Source organism: Anticarsia gemmatalis, chromosome 26, assembly GCF_050436995.1.
Source record: "Anticarsia gemmatalis isolate Benzon Research Colony breed Stoneville strain chromosome 26, ilAntGemm2 primary, whole genome shotgun sequence".
In the NCBI taxonomy this organism is placed as follows: Eukaryota; Metazoa; Arthropoda; class Insecta; order Lepidoptera; family Erebidae; genus Anticarsia; species Anticarsia gemmatalis.
In genome coordinates, this window is record NC_134770.1 from 5,488,175 (window position 1) to 5,507,666 (window position 19,492).

General features: G+C 36.2%; 4 protein-coding genes across 10 annotated transcripts in view; 1 reads left to right on the plus strand and 3 right to left on the minus strand.

The window, feature by feature from the left end:
* The window catches only part of LOC142984090 (uncharacterized), a 29,982-nt gene extending 27,774 nt beyond the window's left edge, over positions 1–2,208 (minus strand). For all 5 annotated transcript variants that reach the window (XM_076131415.1, XM_076131414.1, XM_076131413.1 and 2 more), the window contains exons 1-2: positions 1,931–2,208; positions 368–498 (exon numbers count right to left, since the gene is read on the minus strand). In XM_076131415.1, the coding sequence (XP_075987530.1) occupies positions 368–498; positions 1,931–2,060 (261 nt within the window). In that variant the 5' untranslated portion in view covers positions 2,061–2,208. The remainder of the gene's footprint in view (positions 1–367; positions 499–1,930) is intronic.
* A 160-nt stretch (positions 2,209–2,368) lies between these two features.
* Positions 2,369–13,889, plus strand: LOC142984083 (dynein regulatory complex protein 8-like). 2 transcript variants are annotated; one of them, XM_076131398.1, is made up of 7 exons: positions 2,369–2,501; positions 2,584–2,697; positions 2,778–2,901; positions 3,029–3,155; positions 3,453–3,536; positions 12,479–12,601; positions 12,904–13,889. In XM_076131398.1, the coding sequence occupies exons 1-6, from the start codon at positions 2,477–2,479 to the stop codon at positions 12,596–12,598; spliced, it is 594 nt and encodes a 197-aa protein (XP_075987513.1). In that variant the 5' UTR covers positions 2,369–2,476; the 3' UTR covers positions 12,599–12,601; positions 12,904–13,889. The 2 variants fall into 2 exon arrangements, with proteins under 2 accessions (XP_075987513.1, XP_075987515.1); XM_076131400.1 differs by lacking the exon at positions 12,479–12,601.
* Positions 3,982–12,156, minus strand: LOC142984147 (uncharacterized). 2 transcript variants are annotated; one of them, XM_076131559.1, is made up of 9 exons: positions 11,943–12,156; positions 11,370–11,390; positions 9,349–9,447; positions 7,612–8,407; positions 6,902–6,984; positions 6,609–6,824; positions 6,136–6,303; positions 5,639–5,807; positions 3,982–5,417 (listed from the first exon to the last, which is right to left on the minus strand). In XM_076131559.1, the coding sequence occupies exons 1-9, from the start codon at positions 12,036–12,038 to the stop codon at positions 4,633–4,635; spliced, it is 2,433 nt and encodes an 810-aa protein (XP_075987674.1). In that variant the 5' UTR covers positions 12,039–12,156; the 3' UTR covers positions 3,982–4,632. The 2 variants fall into 2 exon arrangements, with proteins under 2 accessions (XP_075987674.1, XP_075987675.1); XM_076131560.1 differs by lacking the exon at positions 11,370–11,390.
* Positions 13,010–19,479, minus strand: LOC142984082 (uncharacterized). Its single transcript, XM_076131397.1, has 7 exons — positions 18,484–19,479; positions 16,569–16,922; positions 16,149–16,279; positions 15,746–15,838; positions 15,345–15,404; positions 14,891–15,047; positions 13,010–14,558 (listed from the first exon to the last, which is right to left on the minus strand). Exons 2-7 carry the CDS (start codon positions 16,870–16,872, stop codon positions 14,089–14,091), a joined length of 1,215 nt encoding a protein of 404 aa, XP_075987512.1. The 5' UTR covers positions 16,873–16,922; positions 18,484–19,479; the 3' UTR covers positions 13,010–14,088.
* Positions 19,480–19,492: the final 13 nt, after the last annotated feature.

Here is a 19,492-nt window from a genome sequence, read left to right on the forward strand (position 1 = left end):
TTTGCTATTCAGTAGTTGGGTAGAGATACTGTTAGGATTGTTTTTACATATCTTTTGCGAAAATGTTACATTAAATTACTAAGAAGCTGCGACGCCCGTGCCGCCTTAAATACTCTTAGCAATGTCATGTTTGCATTACTGCTATTATTTCTCAGCTCAAATTAACACCATAATTTTTTGGGTCAGGAATTTATGGACCATTTGCAAACCCAATCAATTTCTAGTCATATTAAATCGCTTCAAATACTCGTGACTCATAATTATTCGCAAGTAACCATAGCGCAATGAGATGATCTCGATTTATTTACCTCAGACGAAATAATTTAAGATCTATTACCAATGTATCAAATCAAATTGTTAATATTACCTTAGCCGGTGTGGCTGCGAGTCGAGAGGAGGACGACCGCCGCGTCGTCCTGGCAGCAGGCACACGACGCGGCGTCGCCGGTTCGTCCGCATCTTCTGTCGAAGTGTCCAAGATAGACGTGTCGGGGATTGCTATAAACAAATCAACAAATAACAATTACTATCGTGGATTTTTACAAACACATTTCAGTTAATTTGTAAGAGTTAAGTACAGTGCCAATTTAGCCTATAGTCGAATTAGTTGCTCTTTGGTAAAATATATTCGGAATAATAAATTATGGTGGCATATTTTTATATTCCCAAGAAGGACTGATGTTAGGCAGGTGGTATTGTAAATACATCAGCCAAATCCTCTTTATAGCATATTTTGCTGACCTATAATGGATAAGGACAAAAAAAGTAGATTTAGTATTTCCTTGTATTACCTATGTAATTGTGACTTTGTATTTGCATTACTGATATATCTTAGTAATTTGTTTTACCACACTCTTGGGAAATATTACTGAATGCTAAGTGCCAAACCAAATATGTATGTGGCAAGGCTAACATAATCAACCCCAGACTAATACAGGTTTTGTGAGCAGACACTCAGTAGTAGTCATAAAGTTGATTTGAACAATTTACTTTTAACTGCTCAGAGAATTTACAAATCACACAGAAGTTGAAATAGATAGGTATTTGAGTGATTTTCCCTAATTTTATAGTACTAAGTTCTAAAGATTTAAAGACTTATGGCAATATCAATCTACAGATGATAAACTTTAAATATAAATTAGGTTGCAAGTTGGAATATAAATTTTATGTTGTCATAACATTGCAATAATATTTAGCAGTTATCCATATCAGTTGTTTGACCTCTTTTGTAGCCTTTTATTGGTTTGGGTTTTACCGAAAAGTTTGTATTTGATTTTGTTGTTTTTAAAAGGAAAATATCTGAATCCCTTTGAACATGTGTTATGGTACAGTAGCAATAGTTGATATCATGTTACAAACAATATGTTTGATTCCTGTGAGTGCATTGTGTATGTTGTCAAATCAAGCTTTTACTATTCATTATCAAAATATGTCTGTGTATTGTTTTTATTCTCCGATATTTTCTCAACTTTCGGCACTGGCCTAAAGCCGACTGTGTACAGAGTTAACATCAAATATTTCTCAACCATGAAGGCCATTTCGAGTTTTCATGATAGCCTAATTATTTGACTATACAATTTGGTTATCAGATATTATAAATCATGATAAACAAACACTCTGGAACTATTTCAGTTTGAGGGCAGGAACATAAAATAGGAACATTGTAATCAAACAAATGCGACATGCATTGTTGATAAAAACTAGTGAAGCACTAAAACTGTTTCCCTCCATTATATAAAACATAATATTCTATGTTGACTACATGACGTCATGTGAAACCAAGCGTTTGAAATTCGTTACAATTTTTTATCGCCAATTTATACACACGTGCCTACGGAAAATTGTATTGATCAAGCTATGGCTCAGACACCTAAACTTTGCCTGAATATACTACAGACGATATTTTGGACGTGAAATGCTATAAATTCACCTTTTCCTGTCTTTGCTTCCAGTGCTTTCTTCAATCTTTCAACTAAAGCCGGCTTGTTCCCTTTGGTGTCCAAACCGAGGGCGCCAAGCTCGGATCTTAGATCCACTACTTTCATCTTAGATGGATCCATGGTTTTATTAAAACAACGTATCCAGTTCACAAAACACAATAAGTCCGTTCATACACTACTTATACACAATAAATGTGTAATCAACATTACTCGCCAAATTCTTCTTGCAACGAGAAAGCGCCAAGCCAAACCAAGATGGCCGCGCAACAACACGTAACGGAAACGGAAAGCTAGTGATGTACTTATGTACGATTCAGATTAAAATCGACTACGCATATTAAATTTTCTTAACTTGACAAGTTTTGTGTGTAAGATTTTTCACGCAAAAAGACTAATACCCAATAAATGGTTACAACATAGCATATAATTTTGGCGGCTAGTTGCTTGGATACAAAATATGTTTGAAAATTAATATTTATATACGTATTTTATTCTCTAAATTATTTAATCGAATCTCACTAAATTTACGTTTAATAATGGCCAGGAAAGAAGAACCTAAAAGTAATTTATTGTTAATTATTGCAGAAATGTATACTTAAGTCAGAAAATTATTAATTTTACTAAATTTATACGTAATTTTCAGTTCAACCAAACAATGATTTGGAGAAGAGAATTATTGAGGCATTTGAGGTTTTTGATCACTCAGGGAAGCAAGTGGTGGATGTTAGAGAGATTGGGACAATCCTGCGCTCGTTGGGTGAGTTGAGAGCCATTATTCTAGTTAGTTTACGAGTTTCTAAAATTTTGTACGTTTTATTAAAAATCTAATCTTTTCAGGGTGCTGTCCAACCGAAGCAGAAATCCAGGAGGTGATTTTGGCAACGGAAAATAAAGAAGCGACTGGGAACGTTCCACTAGTCAACTTTCTGCCCTACATGTGTAAAGCAATCATAGAACACCAGTAAGAATCATATAACTTAGGATATACAGATTCCTTTGGAAATTTCGCAACTTAGATACTTTCTTGGCACTTGCCTCACAGAAAATCTAGTAGAAGATATATAGATATGTTGGTCTGTTTGTCGCAGATTTTATCCGGCGAGTGCGGAAATGCTGCTGGCCGCGTTTCGCTATTTCGATCCAGAGGGTCGCGGGTTCCTCACCAAAGAACGCTTCTTCACACTCATGATGGAAGAGGGGGAGCCATTTACACAGGTTATTTACTTTGTTTTATTTTGAAGAATTAGGATAAGCATTAAAAGTTTTTTATGGTCGGGAGTAATAATCAAGAACTGCTACTGCAACTGCCAAAGCACGCCAGTAACTTACCAAGCTCGGAAATAACAGTCCATAAAAATATTTTGTTTTTAAACTCATGTAAACAAGCAAATATATTTTACGTTATTTTTAGTTACGTAGGGATCAAACCCACAAGACCTGGTAGTGGTAGGGCCGCTGGTGTCATCATCAAAATTGATGAATTTAACCCATTTGTCTGTTTTCCTTTACCAGGAGGAATACGATGAAATGATCCAGGTCGCCCTGGACCCTGTGACTGATACCGTCATGTACGAGTATTACATCAACCAGCTTATGGTAAGCGTTCCAACTATCTTACAGTACATCGAGCCCGCCCTACAACCCTTAGTTAGCTTGGACATTCTGGCTCGAGTATTTTATGTAGACTATTTGTTAAAGGCTACTCATATTCCTATCCTTACATACTACGCACGAAAAAGTCCGTGCTCCTTTAAACATTGATGAGTCTACTTCGTATGGTATATCTTATCTCCAATAAGTAAAATCCGATAACTTGTAGCCCGACTTGAGAGTTGAAGTTGGGTCTGCATTTTGAATGTCCCTTCCATGGGCAAAAATCATTAAATTACGATACAAATACAATGAATAAGGTAATCGATTAAAAACACATATTTTGACGTCAATTTATTTATTCTAGTAGTAAGACATGATACAATAAAATGTAATAAAATAAATCATTAACACGTTCGCTGCCCCCGACGCATATGTGCGTTTTACGAAACGCACATACGCGTCGGGGGCAGCGAACGTGTTAACGCGTCTATGTTAATTCCTTAATATCAACGAAATTTAAGACATACCTCAATCACATTTTTGTAAAACAAAATTAATCCATTTCCGAACTACATTCATTCAAACTAAAACTTTGTAAAATATTGTAAAGGACTAATTGATTGGAATCATACATCCAGTCCCGCTAAACACCGCGAAAATCTATCAATCATCTATTCCTAGTTCTACGCTAACTAAATACGAATTATCTCATTAAAGTAAAATTATAAACATACTGGAATTACAACTTTACAGCATAGAACACTACAATTACACGTAGATAGAAAAAATAACGCTTGCTACACACATGTTCGGTTCGGCATTATCAGGCTTATATGTAGATGAATGTTCGGGGGAAAATGTCGCTCGGCTTCGCCGCACCTAAATATTTCAACATGACGTCGTGACTACCCGATCGGCACAAGCCGAAAAAGTGCAATAATTGCTTCGAGTCAGTTTTGTTGTTCGAAAAAATTGCCGCACCGAACGCGCCGAATCGAATATGTGTGTTTTTTAGATTTAAATTGATAAATTAAAGCATCAGACTACTATACTTTAGATTACTACGATTGACAAGTTACGTGAGCGTGTGAGAAACGGCTTAGTTTTGTGCCAATCTGCTGGCTCGCCTGGTCCTAATAGTGCTAGGAGTGGTAGGCGCGACGCCAGCCAGCCTGGACGAACTCCTGGTCGGCGTAGACCTGCCAGTCGGAGCACTCTTCAACTCAGCAACCTGATCTTGCTTCTCTGCAACCGGTTCTTCCGTTTTGCTGTTTACAGAATCTTGAGAATTTTCAGCCTCCGGTTCTTTATCACCGTTAGTTTTTTCAGTTTTTTCATCTGTTGCTGGAGATTTAGTATCTTCTGTTGATTCAGGTTTGTTCTCACTATTTGTGTTGTCCTCTTGTTTTGTCTCAGCCTCAACTGTTGCTGTTTCATTTTTGTCTTGAACTTCCTCGTTAATGACTGCAATATCATCAGTAGATGGTTCCGGAGCTTTCTTTTCTGAATTTTGACCATTTGGAGTCTCTTGAGCATCATTTGGAGTTTCTTGAGCATTACTTGCAATTTCTTGAACATCATTCGCCGTGTCTGCATCCTTTGTTATCTCAATAACCTCTTTATCTTCGTCCATTTTGGTTTCCTGGGTTTCATTTTTAGTGCCATTTTGCATGTGAGCCTTTTCTTCAGCTGTTCTTATAGAAGTCAATAGATCAGTGATTTGGTTGTCCAAGTCAGTGCCAAGGAGATCACCTTCAGAAGATTCAACATCGTCCTTCCTTTCTTGGTTTTCTCCATTCTTACCGACTTCATTAGTAGATGTATCACCATTAGGTTTTTCGCTATTTGCTGGCTCGCAGACTCGTATGTTTAGCGTACTGCGGGCTGTAAAGTTAAACAATGAGTTATCTGTTGTATTTCGTTTTACAACCTGGTTTATCAGTACAAAGTAAGTTACAAGAGCCTACTTGTAAACTAAGACTTAAGTGACTTAAGTAAGTGAAAAGGAGCATAAAGCCAAGAGTTAGAATTCCTAATAGCATGTCTTAGCCTTACAATGCCACTATACAGTATTATCTAATATAATTATATAAGATTTTACTGACCTATGACAGTGCCATTGGCTTTGAGAATATTATCAAAGTTACTCTTATCCGCAAAACCCACGAACAGTAAGTTGTGGATGGTCTTGTGCTTCTTTATAGAGCTCGGAGAGAATTGTTCCAGGAATCTCTGCATTTGCTTCTTCCTGGGTAACTGCGGCTTACAGAACACCTGAAATAATGAGTATTTTACGTCAATGACATCGACAATTATACCTTTAAATTAATTTTCCAAATCAAAAACAGCCGGAAAAATAAACTACCGCGGTCAGTAATGTACACGACCGCTGGTCTAGTAGTGTCGGGTTTCATTCTCGGGTCGGGCAAAGTGCATCGGTTCTTTCCTAATTTATATCAGAATATCCTTTAGTGGCCCGGAGTTTTGTTAACGTGCCTGGTATTATGGCAATAGGCTTGCCACCTATTACATGGCACCAACAATATTATGTATGTATAATAGACTTGGTTTTAGCATATTATAAAAAAAAAAACAGACTAACCTTGACATAATAAGGAAGCTTGATTGATGGTTCACTCGGTGCTAGTATTGTAAGATCTTCAGGATTCTCATGATTGCGCCAAGTGTCAAACCTAGACCTCGTATTCGCCGTTATGTCAGCCACCGCACTGCGATACATTGCGTTTACTTCCAACAGCTTCAACATACTCTGAACAAAAAACATTTAAATTATTAACATAAAGCTTGACTCGAAATAAATGATGAACTAACTCAATTAACAGTAGTTTAAAATTTATCCATCATTTACCCTGGTTTCTGAGGTACATTAAGCGGTAGTTTATCTATTCAATAGTGTTTAAACTCATATAAAAAAACGCTATTGAATAGATAAACTACCGCTAAATGTACTCAGAAACCGGGCATTAGAGAGTCAACAAAGTAGAAATAATAATAGTCAAGAATAGACAAAAGTAATTTATATGAAAAAAAATTAATTAATTTACAAATACCAACCGGTATAAATGACTTGAGCAACCTCGGCAAAACATATTTATAATCATTGAGCTTTACACTGCCGAGCTTGGAGGCAGCCTCTTCTGCTTCTTTCACAGCTAGATCTATCTTTTTCGCCCTCTCTGCTTGTATTTGAGCGCTTTTATCCGCATTATCTCCTGCAGAATTCTCTTGCGAAACTTCGCCTTCGTCTACAGGCATGTATATCTCTTCAAGCTAAAAAAAATAGTATTTTAAATTAAAAAAATGTTGAATCATTTTGCAAGGTAATATCAACTTAATTTTCCACTTACTTTGGTAAACATCTCCTCAAGGTGGCTGCGGGCAAGCTTAGTGATATTTGCTCTGAAATACTCATCTGGTTTGTCGCCGACAACTGCAACATACATTGGCAAATTCAAGGGAAATAATCACAAAAAAAATTGGCTTTTTCGATATATTTTTGAGCAGATCATTGCCGAAATTAGATTGATACATTGCTAGTTACACCAATTCAAGTTCATCATTATTTGATCCATAAGAATTGGACAGTTGAAATGTTGATTAAACCTGACTAGTGTGATGTTCTCTCTTCGCTCTTAGGCCCTTATAGACGAAGCAATCGTACAAAGCATTTCAACCACTAAGTGACGCACAGTATACAAGCACACTGGTTGTCAATGAAGACAAAGCGGCTAAGAAATACTACATCGCCAGCATAGTTGATTTTGCTTTAATTTGAATTGCTTCATGATAGAAGAGATTTCGTTCACACTAGTAAGAGTAAAACCAACGTTGATATAGTATCCTTGTTCAATTCTTACGGTTCGAAATATGCAGTTATAACATTCTGAGACATGGCCAGCGACCAATTCAAGATTCACCTTGTGCATTACTATCACAGGATATCAGTAATTGGTACATAGCAATGTAGTCGTAATACAACATGGGTATAAACTACTTATGGTTGACACATATGTTTTACGTGTTTTACCTATTGTGTAATAATAAAAACAATAACTACCTAATGGTACTGATAATGGCTCTTTCGGTGGCCTCGTAGTTTCGATGACTTGTGACGTGTAGGCGTCTAAGGCCATAGTTATAATCTCGACGTCAGTCTCTTTAGGAAACATTGTCCTATATTCAATCATAATTTCGCCGGTAGAGCCGACGACTTTGCCTAGCATAGCCGCTCTGATACGCTCGCGAATAGCTTGTTTTATCAGACGTTGTAACGAGGTTGTGCGTAACAGGTCCTCTTTTGGAGAGCCATTGCACAATTCTCTGATATCCTTCAGAATGGATCCCAATGCCAGCTCCAAACGTCCGGTCATTTGCTTTGTCGGTATCTTGTCAGGGAGCAACCTCAGCGCTTCGCGCTCGGCGCCTTGCACTTTGGATAGCGCCGCAGTGGCAGCTGCTACCAAATTTTTTCGCTGGGCGGCTGGATGGGACTGTATTGTATTCAGTGGCGAGAATGTTTTTGAAGGCTTGGTTACTTTATTCAGCGCTGTGTTTACTGGTTTTGGTTTTTGGTTAGCGATCTTATGACCAATATAAGGCTTGTTATGCGGATGCCTAATGGGTGGTGCTGCATGGCGTGACCCGCTAAAAGGTCTTTGATTCTGGGCAGAAGGTCCAGCGAATACTGGAACACGTGGACCTTGGCCAGTAGACCTTTTGTGGTAAGAATCTTGGTGCCAATTGTTATCAGCTGGCCGCTTTTTACCAAATATCTTGCGATGTGGTTCGGGTCCATCATTACTGTACAAGTGAGAGAAATCGCGGTTGGGACCACCCAATGGCTGAAAAGGCCTCTGAAAATCGATTGGAAAACAAATCGTTTTATATAAAACAAACACTGCGATATAACAGTTGACTAGAATGTCTGGTTATTTGCAGCATTTTGTATTGAAGAGATGGTCTCATATATAAATATGAGACATACTCATCATTGCAAGAGATAACTAACTGACCGAAAAATTGCTAGCAATATATTCAGTATCTCTCAAAATTCACTATTATGAGTTATGATAATACTTCAAATATATTTTCGACATGCTGAAAAAAACTGCAACATATTTGATTGTAGTCCTGTTTCACATGTCGTGTATTTGAAGTACAAGCTTGTTTGAATTCGAGAATTTTGCAATAGACAATTCTTTCGCCCAGTCAGTGTTTGATAGACAACTATAAGAAATACATAAGTGCACATTATGCAGCTTATCAGTATAAAAGCTAGCCGCTGTAACATTACCTTTATCAACTTGAAAGATAAAGTCTAGTTACAACTGACAAACAGAATAATATAATAAATTAACTTTATAGCATGTGATAAGTAAGAAGTATCTAAGATAATATTATATTTAGTTTGTATTAGAGTCAAAGAAGTAGAATAGAGTAAGGATGTTATATGTTAATGAACATGTCTTCAAAATGAATTTTCTGTAGAGTTTATGTTTTATATTTTAATGTGATCAAGATTTTTTTTCTATTCTGTCAATATCACCATCAAATTTCTTATTTGAGAAAAGAGTCTTAGGAACCAATTTACATGACAACATTGCGATAGAGTTTTGCCAGTTATTTTAATGTTTGCTGTGGGCAATCCAACAGCTTAGCATGGGCAATATTGCCCATATCCTAACAGTGTGAATAACTTGAATAGTAGGAAGTTGAAGAAAAATAGGTAGCTTTTAACAAATCATTCCACTCTAAGTGGTGTCAGTACAAACTATCTACTAGTGCATTGACATACCTGCGGTGGCATCAGAGGTTGTGGACCCATTCCAAATAACTGTTGTTGTTCAAGCATTTCACGTTTCCTTTTCAACAGGTCCAGCTCCAAATCAATATCCTGTTAATAAAATAGATACGAAATCAACTTATTGGTGTCAAATTATAATGGCATTTTCTATTTGGTAGAATGAGTCACACCAATGATTTTTGTTATGAGCATATTTAAAAACTAGGTACTTCAAGGATAAAAAATCTGTTTTTATTTTTTTCGTATCTTCAAAAATGACCGAGATATTAAACGTCAAAGTAGGCCTTCGCGCCAAACTCCGGCGAAGCGGCCGCACGGACGTGTGACGTCATCTCCCGACACTGCTATTTCGTCAGTACTTGCCGATACCTACATAGGCTCGTTGCGCTCTCGCCGTTTCGCTTTAAATAATTTGTTTTGCTTATAGTGGACAAACAAAATGGTTAGAAAATATTGTATTGTTCCTATGTGTACTAACTCCAGTGAAAAAACACCCCAAAAATTGTTTTTTTCTGTATCATGTAGGTAAATTGTTTTATATTTTTGCAAAAGACACCTAATCTAAAACTTAAAGGCCGGTTCAGATACTGTCAAGCGCAAATGTTAAATAGAAGTTTATTGCCTTTTGAACACTTCCTCAAGATCAAAATGTTCATACCTACCTAGCAATGAACTTCTACTAAACAGTTGATACTATTTCATGAGCAGTTCAATGACCTCACAGGCGGCGGCGAGCCGAGCGCGGCGGTTCAGTTGGCGTTGGTTTTTTGTTTTGAAAAAAGAACTCATGTTTATTAAATATAATAATATCAAAATTAAAATGTTAGTTTAATTAAAAGTTCTCATTACACACCCAATCATATAAGACTACCTACAGAGTAGATTCATGCGTTCATATGATAGCCATCAACCTGACTAAAGTCAGAGGCAGGGGTGACAATTTTTTTTTTTAATAATATTTTAAAACTAGGTTTTCCAAATTTACACTTGGTAGGTACGTAACACTCATTATTTGTAATGCCAGTTGTAACAAACTTTCAATTTTATTGTTAACTACACACAAAAATATTATTAGTACTATACGAGTTCAACTTTCTTTACCTGGGTTTCGTTGATGATTGTGTGCGTGGCGATCGAGATCGAGGATATCTTAGTGGAGGCTTATTTTACAAAAAACACGATGATTAAATTTATAACACATACACATACACAGACTCTTTAAATATTAAATGCAAATCACTTTTTAAATCAAAACTCCGCATCATCCGCAGTCGAACAAGCGTGTCTGTCACGACGTGACGTCAGCGCATAGCGCGCGAAGCAACGCAAATTTAAAAAAGCAGTGAAACTTTATAACGCTGTAACTTCGGTAATTTTGACCCGATTTTGATAAAACAAAAACTATTATTATCAGCATAAGTACACAAATTAAATGCAGTATGTTTAATAGTCATATTTTGATGTGCTGGTGTGACTCATTATAGTTAGATAGAATCTTTTTTGACAGCATAAGACACGGAAATTGGTTTGCAAGATAAAAATATTTTATAATTTTATGATAGATACACCATAAAATAAGAAAAATAGAGCGGTAACAACTAAACATTTAATTACTAACTATTGTTTGAATGAAAAAAAAAGAATTCTAATAACATCTTGATTAGATTCTAGGAATTTTAAAATAGAAACAGACTTTGCATGCTATGTTTATTAAGAATAATATTATTGAGAACTTAACATAGGGAAAAAAGGCAGAAATAATTGTCAACATCCAGGCAAGGAGACAATTCAATAGAGGCCTGCTTTTTGTGAATATTCCTGCTGTTACTCTCACCATGTACTCTTAATAGGACAGTGGAAGCTATTTTTGTAAAGTTGTCACACCTTCACCTAGAGTTTACAAGTAAAGTCTGAACAAACAGGAATACACCACATTTGCAACAACTAACGAGGCTTTCATTGAAAGTAGCAAATTAGAGAAAGAACATAAAAATATGACTTAATTCCTTTACCCATAAGCTGGGTAGAGCTGGCTGGAACAAACAAAAATGTATCTCGCAAATTGTTAGCAATTGTAGTACTAGTGACTGACAGTAATGTATAACATTATGTGGGTAAGCAAGGCATAATTTTATCTATGCATGTATGTTTGCAACTATGTAAATATATCAGTTATAGTAGCAATAGGAAATGTTGATCCAACTTGATAAAGGAACAAAGAGTTTAGTCAGTTTCGAGCAGGCGTTTATTTTTATACAATCATCGTTGCGAGTTCATTGTTAAAAAAGTTGTCAAACAATAAAGGAATTGTTTAATTTTTCCTGGTAAGTTATCACTAAAAGTTCTATGGAACATTATTTTATTATTAACCACAGGGACAAATGACAAGAAGACTTAATGCAAGCGGCTAGAGTGTGCTAATTATTCGTGTTAAATATTTGTGTACGCATTCGAAAATTGTACTTTTTTTTAGTAATGCGCTAGTTTGGCTATGTGTACGCCTTGCAATAACGTTGGCCTAAATAGTTTGATAGCCGTTTACTATCATTTATAGTACAGTTAGAGAAAGGTTTATAAAATAGTACCTTCAGATGTTCCGTTATTAAAGGTCCTCCAGTAATGTTCATTGGAGCACCAGGTCCAGCTCCGCCGCCACGACCCATATGACGACTGTGACGCATTTTTAATAATATATTGCTAACAAGTCTAAATAAATGCACATTCAGTGAAATAAATCAATAATTCCACGAACTAATATCGCTACGTCCGTGACCGTTTTCAATGACAGACACTGACAGAAAAAAAAGAAAGCGCCATAGAGCTAGAATAACGGAAAGCGAATTCGGTTTATAGTAGTCGGTCTCTATGGATATTACAGTGTAGCTTTTAGTCGATTTAATAAACCAATTTATCAAAACCTGTTACATTAAGACAAATAAGTACCGTTGATTTCTTGTGTATTTATGATATCCATCAAAATATCGCTATGAATTTTTAAACTTGCTTTTGTTTCACAAAAAAATATGTATTAGCGGTAGACCAATTAGCCCATTCCATCCAATATCCCTCCTTATACCTTTTCCTATTCCTCAAACTTACCTTCCAAGCCTGATCCCTACAGGTAGCGCCAAAAGAGGTTTACGATATAGCTGACAGAGAAGAAATAGAAAGAAAGAAAAGAGAAGCTGCTGCTCCGAGAAGAAGACGCCCTTCATCTTTGTTGCGCGCCACTCAAGGCTAACTTGTTAGTTGCATATAATTTGTAGCCTTAGAAGCCAGACATTACTAAGACCAGAGCAATATATTTTTCTCTCTACTTGTTTTGTAATAGGCGCAGAAGTTACCGCAATCCCCTAGAGTGAGCGTACCTTTAATACTGTGCTAGTCGTAGGTTCGGTTTCCACACATTATTAATAGTAGGTATTTTCTACACAGGCCTAGAGAAAATACGCATACTTGAGCATTTTTTGTGCATAATTAATTTCTTTCTTCTTTTTGGTGCAGAAATTTATAAATTCAAGAATTAATGCATTTTTTTATTTTCAGGTAGAGGAAGAAGTTACAGAAGCCGCCGAACCTCCGAAATAAATTATTACTCACACAAAATTGTAATACTCACTAAATACTCAGTGTAGTGTTAAATAAAAAACCATTACAGCTTATATTTTATTTATTTATTAATAGATAGTACCATCTCCTTTGATGATATAGCGTGACAATTACACGTTTTACAAACTAACTGTAGTTTATATAATTTATTGTGATATAAGAATCAGTCATCGATAATGTTTCAGAAAATAATAAAACCCCATAGTAACTGCTGAGTTGTGAAATGCACATTGGATGAAAACCCTTTGAATATACAAATGACTAATATTAAGGTGAAAATAAAGCAAATAGATTTGGCTTTTATTCATAAATACTTTATGACCGTAATGTGAACACGCACCACAATAACAAAAGTAAGATAGTCTATTGATTTTTTGACCGTGACTTGCGTTTTTCAGAGTACGCAATTTTATTATTTTTATGTGTAGAGTGGTGCCACTACAAACTTGTAATTAAGCTTCTTTTGGCCCCCTCTATACAGTAAAAAAATAAAATTGCGTCCTCCGAAAAACGCAACCCTAAGGTGCAGCGCAGATGACGGACTATCCGTGACGCACTTTTTAGTCTGTGAAAATAGAACCTGTGTAATTGTGTGCAGTAACACACACAACGCGTGTGCGTTACAGCATTTAATTGCATAGGTTCTGTTTTCACAGGCTAAAAAGTGCGTCACGGATAGTCCGTCATCTGCGCTGCACCTTAATGTAACTTTTCAATGGACTAAGACTAATTACAAAGATTCGACAGAGGTTATGGTTTGGTACAAAACAAAATCCTTGAGTAATAAAATGAATTCTTGGTTAATAGCACTTATAGCTAAAATTAGGATTGATCTTTCTATTTTACTAGAAACAATAGTTTTAACCAACATTGTGCTTAGTGGCAGATCAAGGAGTTTATTAATAACGATAAATTGACTTACCCCCGGTTTCTGAGGTACATTTAGCGGTAGCTTATCTGTTCAGTATCGTTTAAGCTCATATAAAAATGACAGTTTGAATAGATGACTACCGTTAAGTGTACCTAAGAATCCGGGGGTTAGTGTTCTGATAGTCCCATAGGTACCATGGATTTATGATTTTAAGGTTTGGTTTTAACCTTCCTAAGATCAACTAGTGTTTATTACTCATCATCAGAGCCGCTACATTCATCCAAAATAATGCCTTCAGACATCAAAGCTAAAATATCATGGTCGTCCAATTCATCAAAATCATCCTCCTGCTTACTCGGTTTCTTTGGAGTGGCTTTTTGTACAGTGTTGACAGTTTTAGCTGGCGTGTTTATTTTCTTTTCTGGTATGGCAATTTTGGACGCTTCGGACGACTGACTGACGTTTTTAAGTACTTCTGCAGCCGTTTGCGGTTTCTTCACTGGACTTTCTTGAATAGTTTTATTATTAGTATTAGTAACGGTCTTTTCTTTTTGTTCCTCTTTCTTAATATTTTCTTTGGGAGGTTCTGTTTTCGTTGTATTTTTATTTGTCTCCTCTACATAAGTATTCTTAGTAATGCTAGGGTGTGAGTATTTGGTTTTAATTTTACGCGGACACTCGTGAAACTCGTAGATAGGTTCCACGGAAACTTTTACGTCACCTGTAAAAGAATAAAACGTTATTAGCGCTAAATAAAGTTACGTTGTTTTGTTTATAATATTGTTATAAAATGTATGTGGAATAGTATAACCGTAGTATATAATTAGGTCGAGGGTATAAATTGTTTTCACCATTCGGCACTAATGATTTTCAATGTAATTTTGTAGTGTATTAGTAATTAATATTATTTTTCTTATATGGTGATGGAAATCATCATTAGGTAGCAGGTTAGACTCAAAACCTAATTATGAGCCCCTCTTTCATTCCGCGAGAGGACCCTTGCCTGGAAAGAGTATTTCTTCAGTTTATTTATTATGCATTATTTCCACTTACCACATCTGACATCATTGAAGCATATATTGTCAAAGTCGTCGATAGTCTTAACTTGGGCTTCGAATATGTTCACTGACTGACGTGTGAACGCCAAGAAATTGTATTTGCGAAGGAACTGACGCAATTCCTCCCGCTCCGGCTTACCGTTGAATGTGACCTAATAGAAAAAAAAAACTTTTATACATAAAATCACACCTCCTTCCCATAGGGGTAGGAAGAGATCAGAGAACGCCACTAATACTCTTATAGTAATTGATATGAAAAAGATTAAAGAATCGAACCTACATACAAGTTTTTTTTGGGATGGCAATACTCAGAGAGTGAATACTCTGTCCCTGTGTGTTGTCAACATGCAAAACAAAAAGACAGTTCGAATTTCTATATTAAGTTGAGTTATATTTGTGTAGGGAAAGGCAATAGAAACTATGAAACAAAGAAAATTATAGTTGCGTACCTTTACATGAAGCGGATTGAAGACATTGAGCAGCCTTTGAGTCAAATTCAAACCGATGACCTGTGAAACAATATTATGAATGACTCAAAACCTAAATTATATAGGGCTTATTAATAATAACAATTGTCTCAGATTTCTTCATCTGTATTTCAAGCCGACGCCTATTATTACCATCGGTACGACTAATTAATAAAAAGACGGATTTTTGTGGTGGCAAATCGCAACATAACTCAATGATCGTAAACTACCCGTTCCATAACCTAGAGGCTAAGAAATCTTTTTTATACCGATGCCAAAATTATACGCCGGGGCTAAATAACCTCTTAGCCACGAGTGCAACGACGCAACTTCACCACAAAGAATGAGAGCTAATGAGTCGATTTTTTTTAAAAATAACTTACATTTCTCAAATCATTTCCAATATTATTCTTGAGTTCTGCAGCGAACAAACCCTCCACATCTGATGACGGAGATTTCGGTATTACTTCCCACACCTAAAACAAACAACAAAAAATCTCTTCATATCACACAACAAACCTTATGCCATGAGTCACTTTAGAAATTTCAATATAAATACGTCGGGAGGTCACTGTACTATAAGCTATACTCGGGCCATTTCAAACGTGTGAACTAAGTCATGTCATTTTATCGGAGTCTCTCGCTCGCACTTACATATTGTCACATTCGTATGATTCTTTTGATTATAACGTATTTCGCACGTTTGTAACAACCTGAGTATGGTGTCCGAGTTAAACTAGGTTAAAAGGAGTAATTATTAAAGAAAATTTGGTTAATTTCTCATACCTTAGCCATCAAATCATCCAGTTCAGCGTCTAATTGCTTGGACATAAGCGTGTTCAGCTCGCAGTAACCTTCATTACTCGTCTTATCCGATGGCAATGATGACTTTGCTACCTCTTGACGTTTTACTCCTTCTACGAGAAACAATGCAAAATAAGTTATCGCTACATAGTACAAGATATTCACTTCCTGCGTCTATCCGCATGTTCTTATGATTATAACTACGCAACGATAATATCAACGCAATAGATAGGGTGATTCAAGAGGAAGGTTTATGTGTAAAGGTTGTATTTTTGTAAGATAAATGGGGAAACCAGGCGTAGTTGGGGCGAACAATTTTTTTTTTCAAACATTTGACGTAAATTTCATCTATTAGATAGTCTTTCTACGCAAGTGGTGAATCTAGCACTTAATGATACTCACCAGTCGGTCTGATAGGCCGTTGTTCTGATCTTTCCGGTGAATGTTCTTCTTTGACAGGCCGTTGCTCCGGCTTGACGGGCCGCTGCTCCGGCTTGACTTGCCGTTGCTCCGGCTTAATAGGACGTTGTTCCGGCTTGACTGGCCGCTGTTCCGGCTTGACAGGCCGCTGTTCCGGCTTGACAGGCCGCTGTTCCGGCTTGATTGGCCGTTGTTCAGGCTTCACTGGCCGTTGCTCGGGTTTGGCGGTCCGTTGCTCTGGTTTAATGGGTCGTTGATCAGCTTTGACCGGTGGATGCTGTCTCATCACTGGAGGTGCTGGCTTCGCCCTCACCGCAGCCGGCCCTGGTCTCTTTCCTGAAAGCCACCAACTACATTACAGCCTACCAGTAGCTACTGTTCTGTACAACAATAACTTAGTTCATATCATATATTCTTAGTTCATTCAAAATCAAATCATTTATTCATTTAGGTCAAATATTGACACTTATGATAGTCGTTACAATAAAAAGGGGTAGTTAGGGTGAAAGGGGGTAGAGCCTTATGACTATGATATTCAAATCATATCCTACATCATAAGCCTCACGCCGTATCGGTTTGTCTCTTTTTGAGATTAACTTATAAGCTAATGCACGGATGTTAATGCAGTTTTTACCAATAAACACAACTGATTCATAAAGAAAGTGTTAGTGTATAACAACAAGGACTTGTGTAAACCGACGCGCTGTAAATGGAACCATATCTGAAGAGTTATCAATAGGAGACAACTTTAAAAACTAAAGCTTAGCTTATGGCAAGTCTGTAACAAACACATAACTCCAACATTTATGACAATTAAACACTTGAGGCCAAAGTTCTAAGCTCTAGAAAACTCGTTGCTGTTAAAAAACATATCATTTGCCGCAAAAATTAAACAATTTAAATCAGCAATACACAGTTCAGCATACTACTGCTACGACACAACATTTATTTAACCTTGAAGATCTTCAAAATCCTGTAGCCGTGAATAAATAAATACAGCCTCATTTTCTCCTTCAAAAACAAATCAATTATGCAAAAATAGCACCGATTTAAAAAGATACTAGATCCCGTATTTAGTTTGATGTAATACATAAGGAACTCTTGAGTTACCCTTACCATAATCTCTTTTCTGAGTTATATTAGGTACCTACGACAATACAAGCACAATTAAACCCTTCCTAATGCGAAAGTTTGATGGGATTGTGGGTAGATGATAGATGAAAACTACACAACGGATTGTAATGAAATTTGATGATGCTAGTTTATTACCTAAATGAACACTTATAAACAAGTAATAATATGAAAGATCCGATGAACCAATAATAAATGCGACAGTACGGTGAATTGTAGACCGTATATGATACGCCAAATTCTATTAATAATAATCTATGTAGTATATAATGTAGTAATAGTAATATAATGTAGATATCCTTCGTGCACAATCAACCTGCTGTAGAAATGTTGAGCCAGCTATTGAACTAATATATTATATAACTTATTTAACGGCAACTACCTGGTACCTGAACAAAATAGATTTCACACCAGATGACAAAATTAGACATACCTCTACAAAATTATACAAACGTTATCTGCTGCCGATGTGAAATCTGGACTCCGCAGACGGAATCTCTTAAATACGTACTGAAAATATAATTCTATCCGTTGGAAAAAACTGAAACCCAACTAATCAGTCCTGAAAATCATTTAATAGTAGCTCGACCATAATAGAAAATTATAGTAAGCTTACAATACATCGACAGAGAACTGTAGTTCGACTATGAAGAATAGACAATATTAAGAAGAAGATAAATCGACGAATCCAGAAGAAAATTCGATGACGATGAAGTCTAGAAAATCCTACTTCGAAAAGTTCATAAAACTTTTAAGCAATACATACCTAAATATTTTAAAAGAGATACTGTTTCCGAAACTTCAAAAGGTCTTCGTGACCGTTGACACGATGTTAGGCACCATCCTAATAGAATCTGCAACTCATAAATGATCAACAAAACCAGGAATATTAATAGTTTGTGAGTCTTATGATTTACATGCTATTTCATTTTGACGAAGAAACATACATTTTTTCAACTCTTAATACATCAATACAAGTAAGATTGAAATTTATTTGCAGTCTAACGTAAAGTAATTGCTGACGGCCACTTCACACGATGGGATTGTGGCCCAGAACGAATGGCGACACGGGCAATAAGTACGCAACGTTGGCACAGCAGCAGGGGCCAAAAGATACTTCAGTGTTTAGGCTGTTGATAAAAATGGATCGCCGTTGATGCAACTGAGCGGTGTTTTCATCTTCCAGATTGCAACTCCTTTATGCATGTGTAGCGGCACAGGAATGCATATCTTATACTTACCATGGATGTTTTTACTCACGATGCCGCAGCGGTGCTGCTACTCCAATGGCCTTTAGTTAGTTATATAGAACAATATCTGTAATTCAGGGTGGCAAAATAATGATGTTTTATGACACTACTCGATTTCAGATATGTTTGTTAATTCAATAACTGTACAACTGCATCTCCATTTGTGTCCTGTATAAGTAGAATGTCGACGAGTCTGTAAACTCAAAATAATTATATTATAATTCGTGACAACGTTTGTTTCGACAAAATAAATGTACAACTCTGTATAATCGCATACAAAATTTTGTAGTGACTTACCGTTTTACTACCGTAGAAAAAAAGAAACACCAATTTTTACGAAAAAGTTTAAATAAAACGCGACAACCTAATGTAAGCGACCTAAAATTCTGAAAGATATCTTGAAATTTTAAGTAAAATTGCCAATTATCAACAAAATCGGAATCAATAACCATCACTGTTCGCACTATTTCAACAATTTTGACTAACAAATACCTAAAAAATGGTACTATTCATCTATATTGCCGA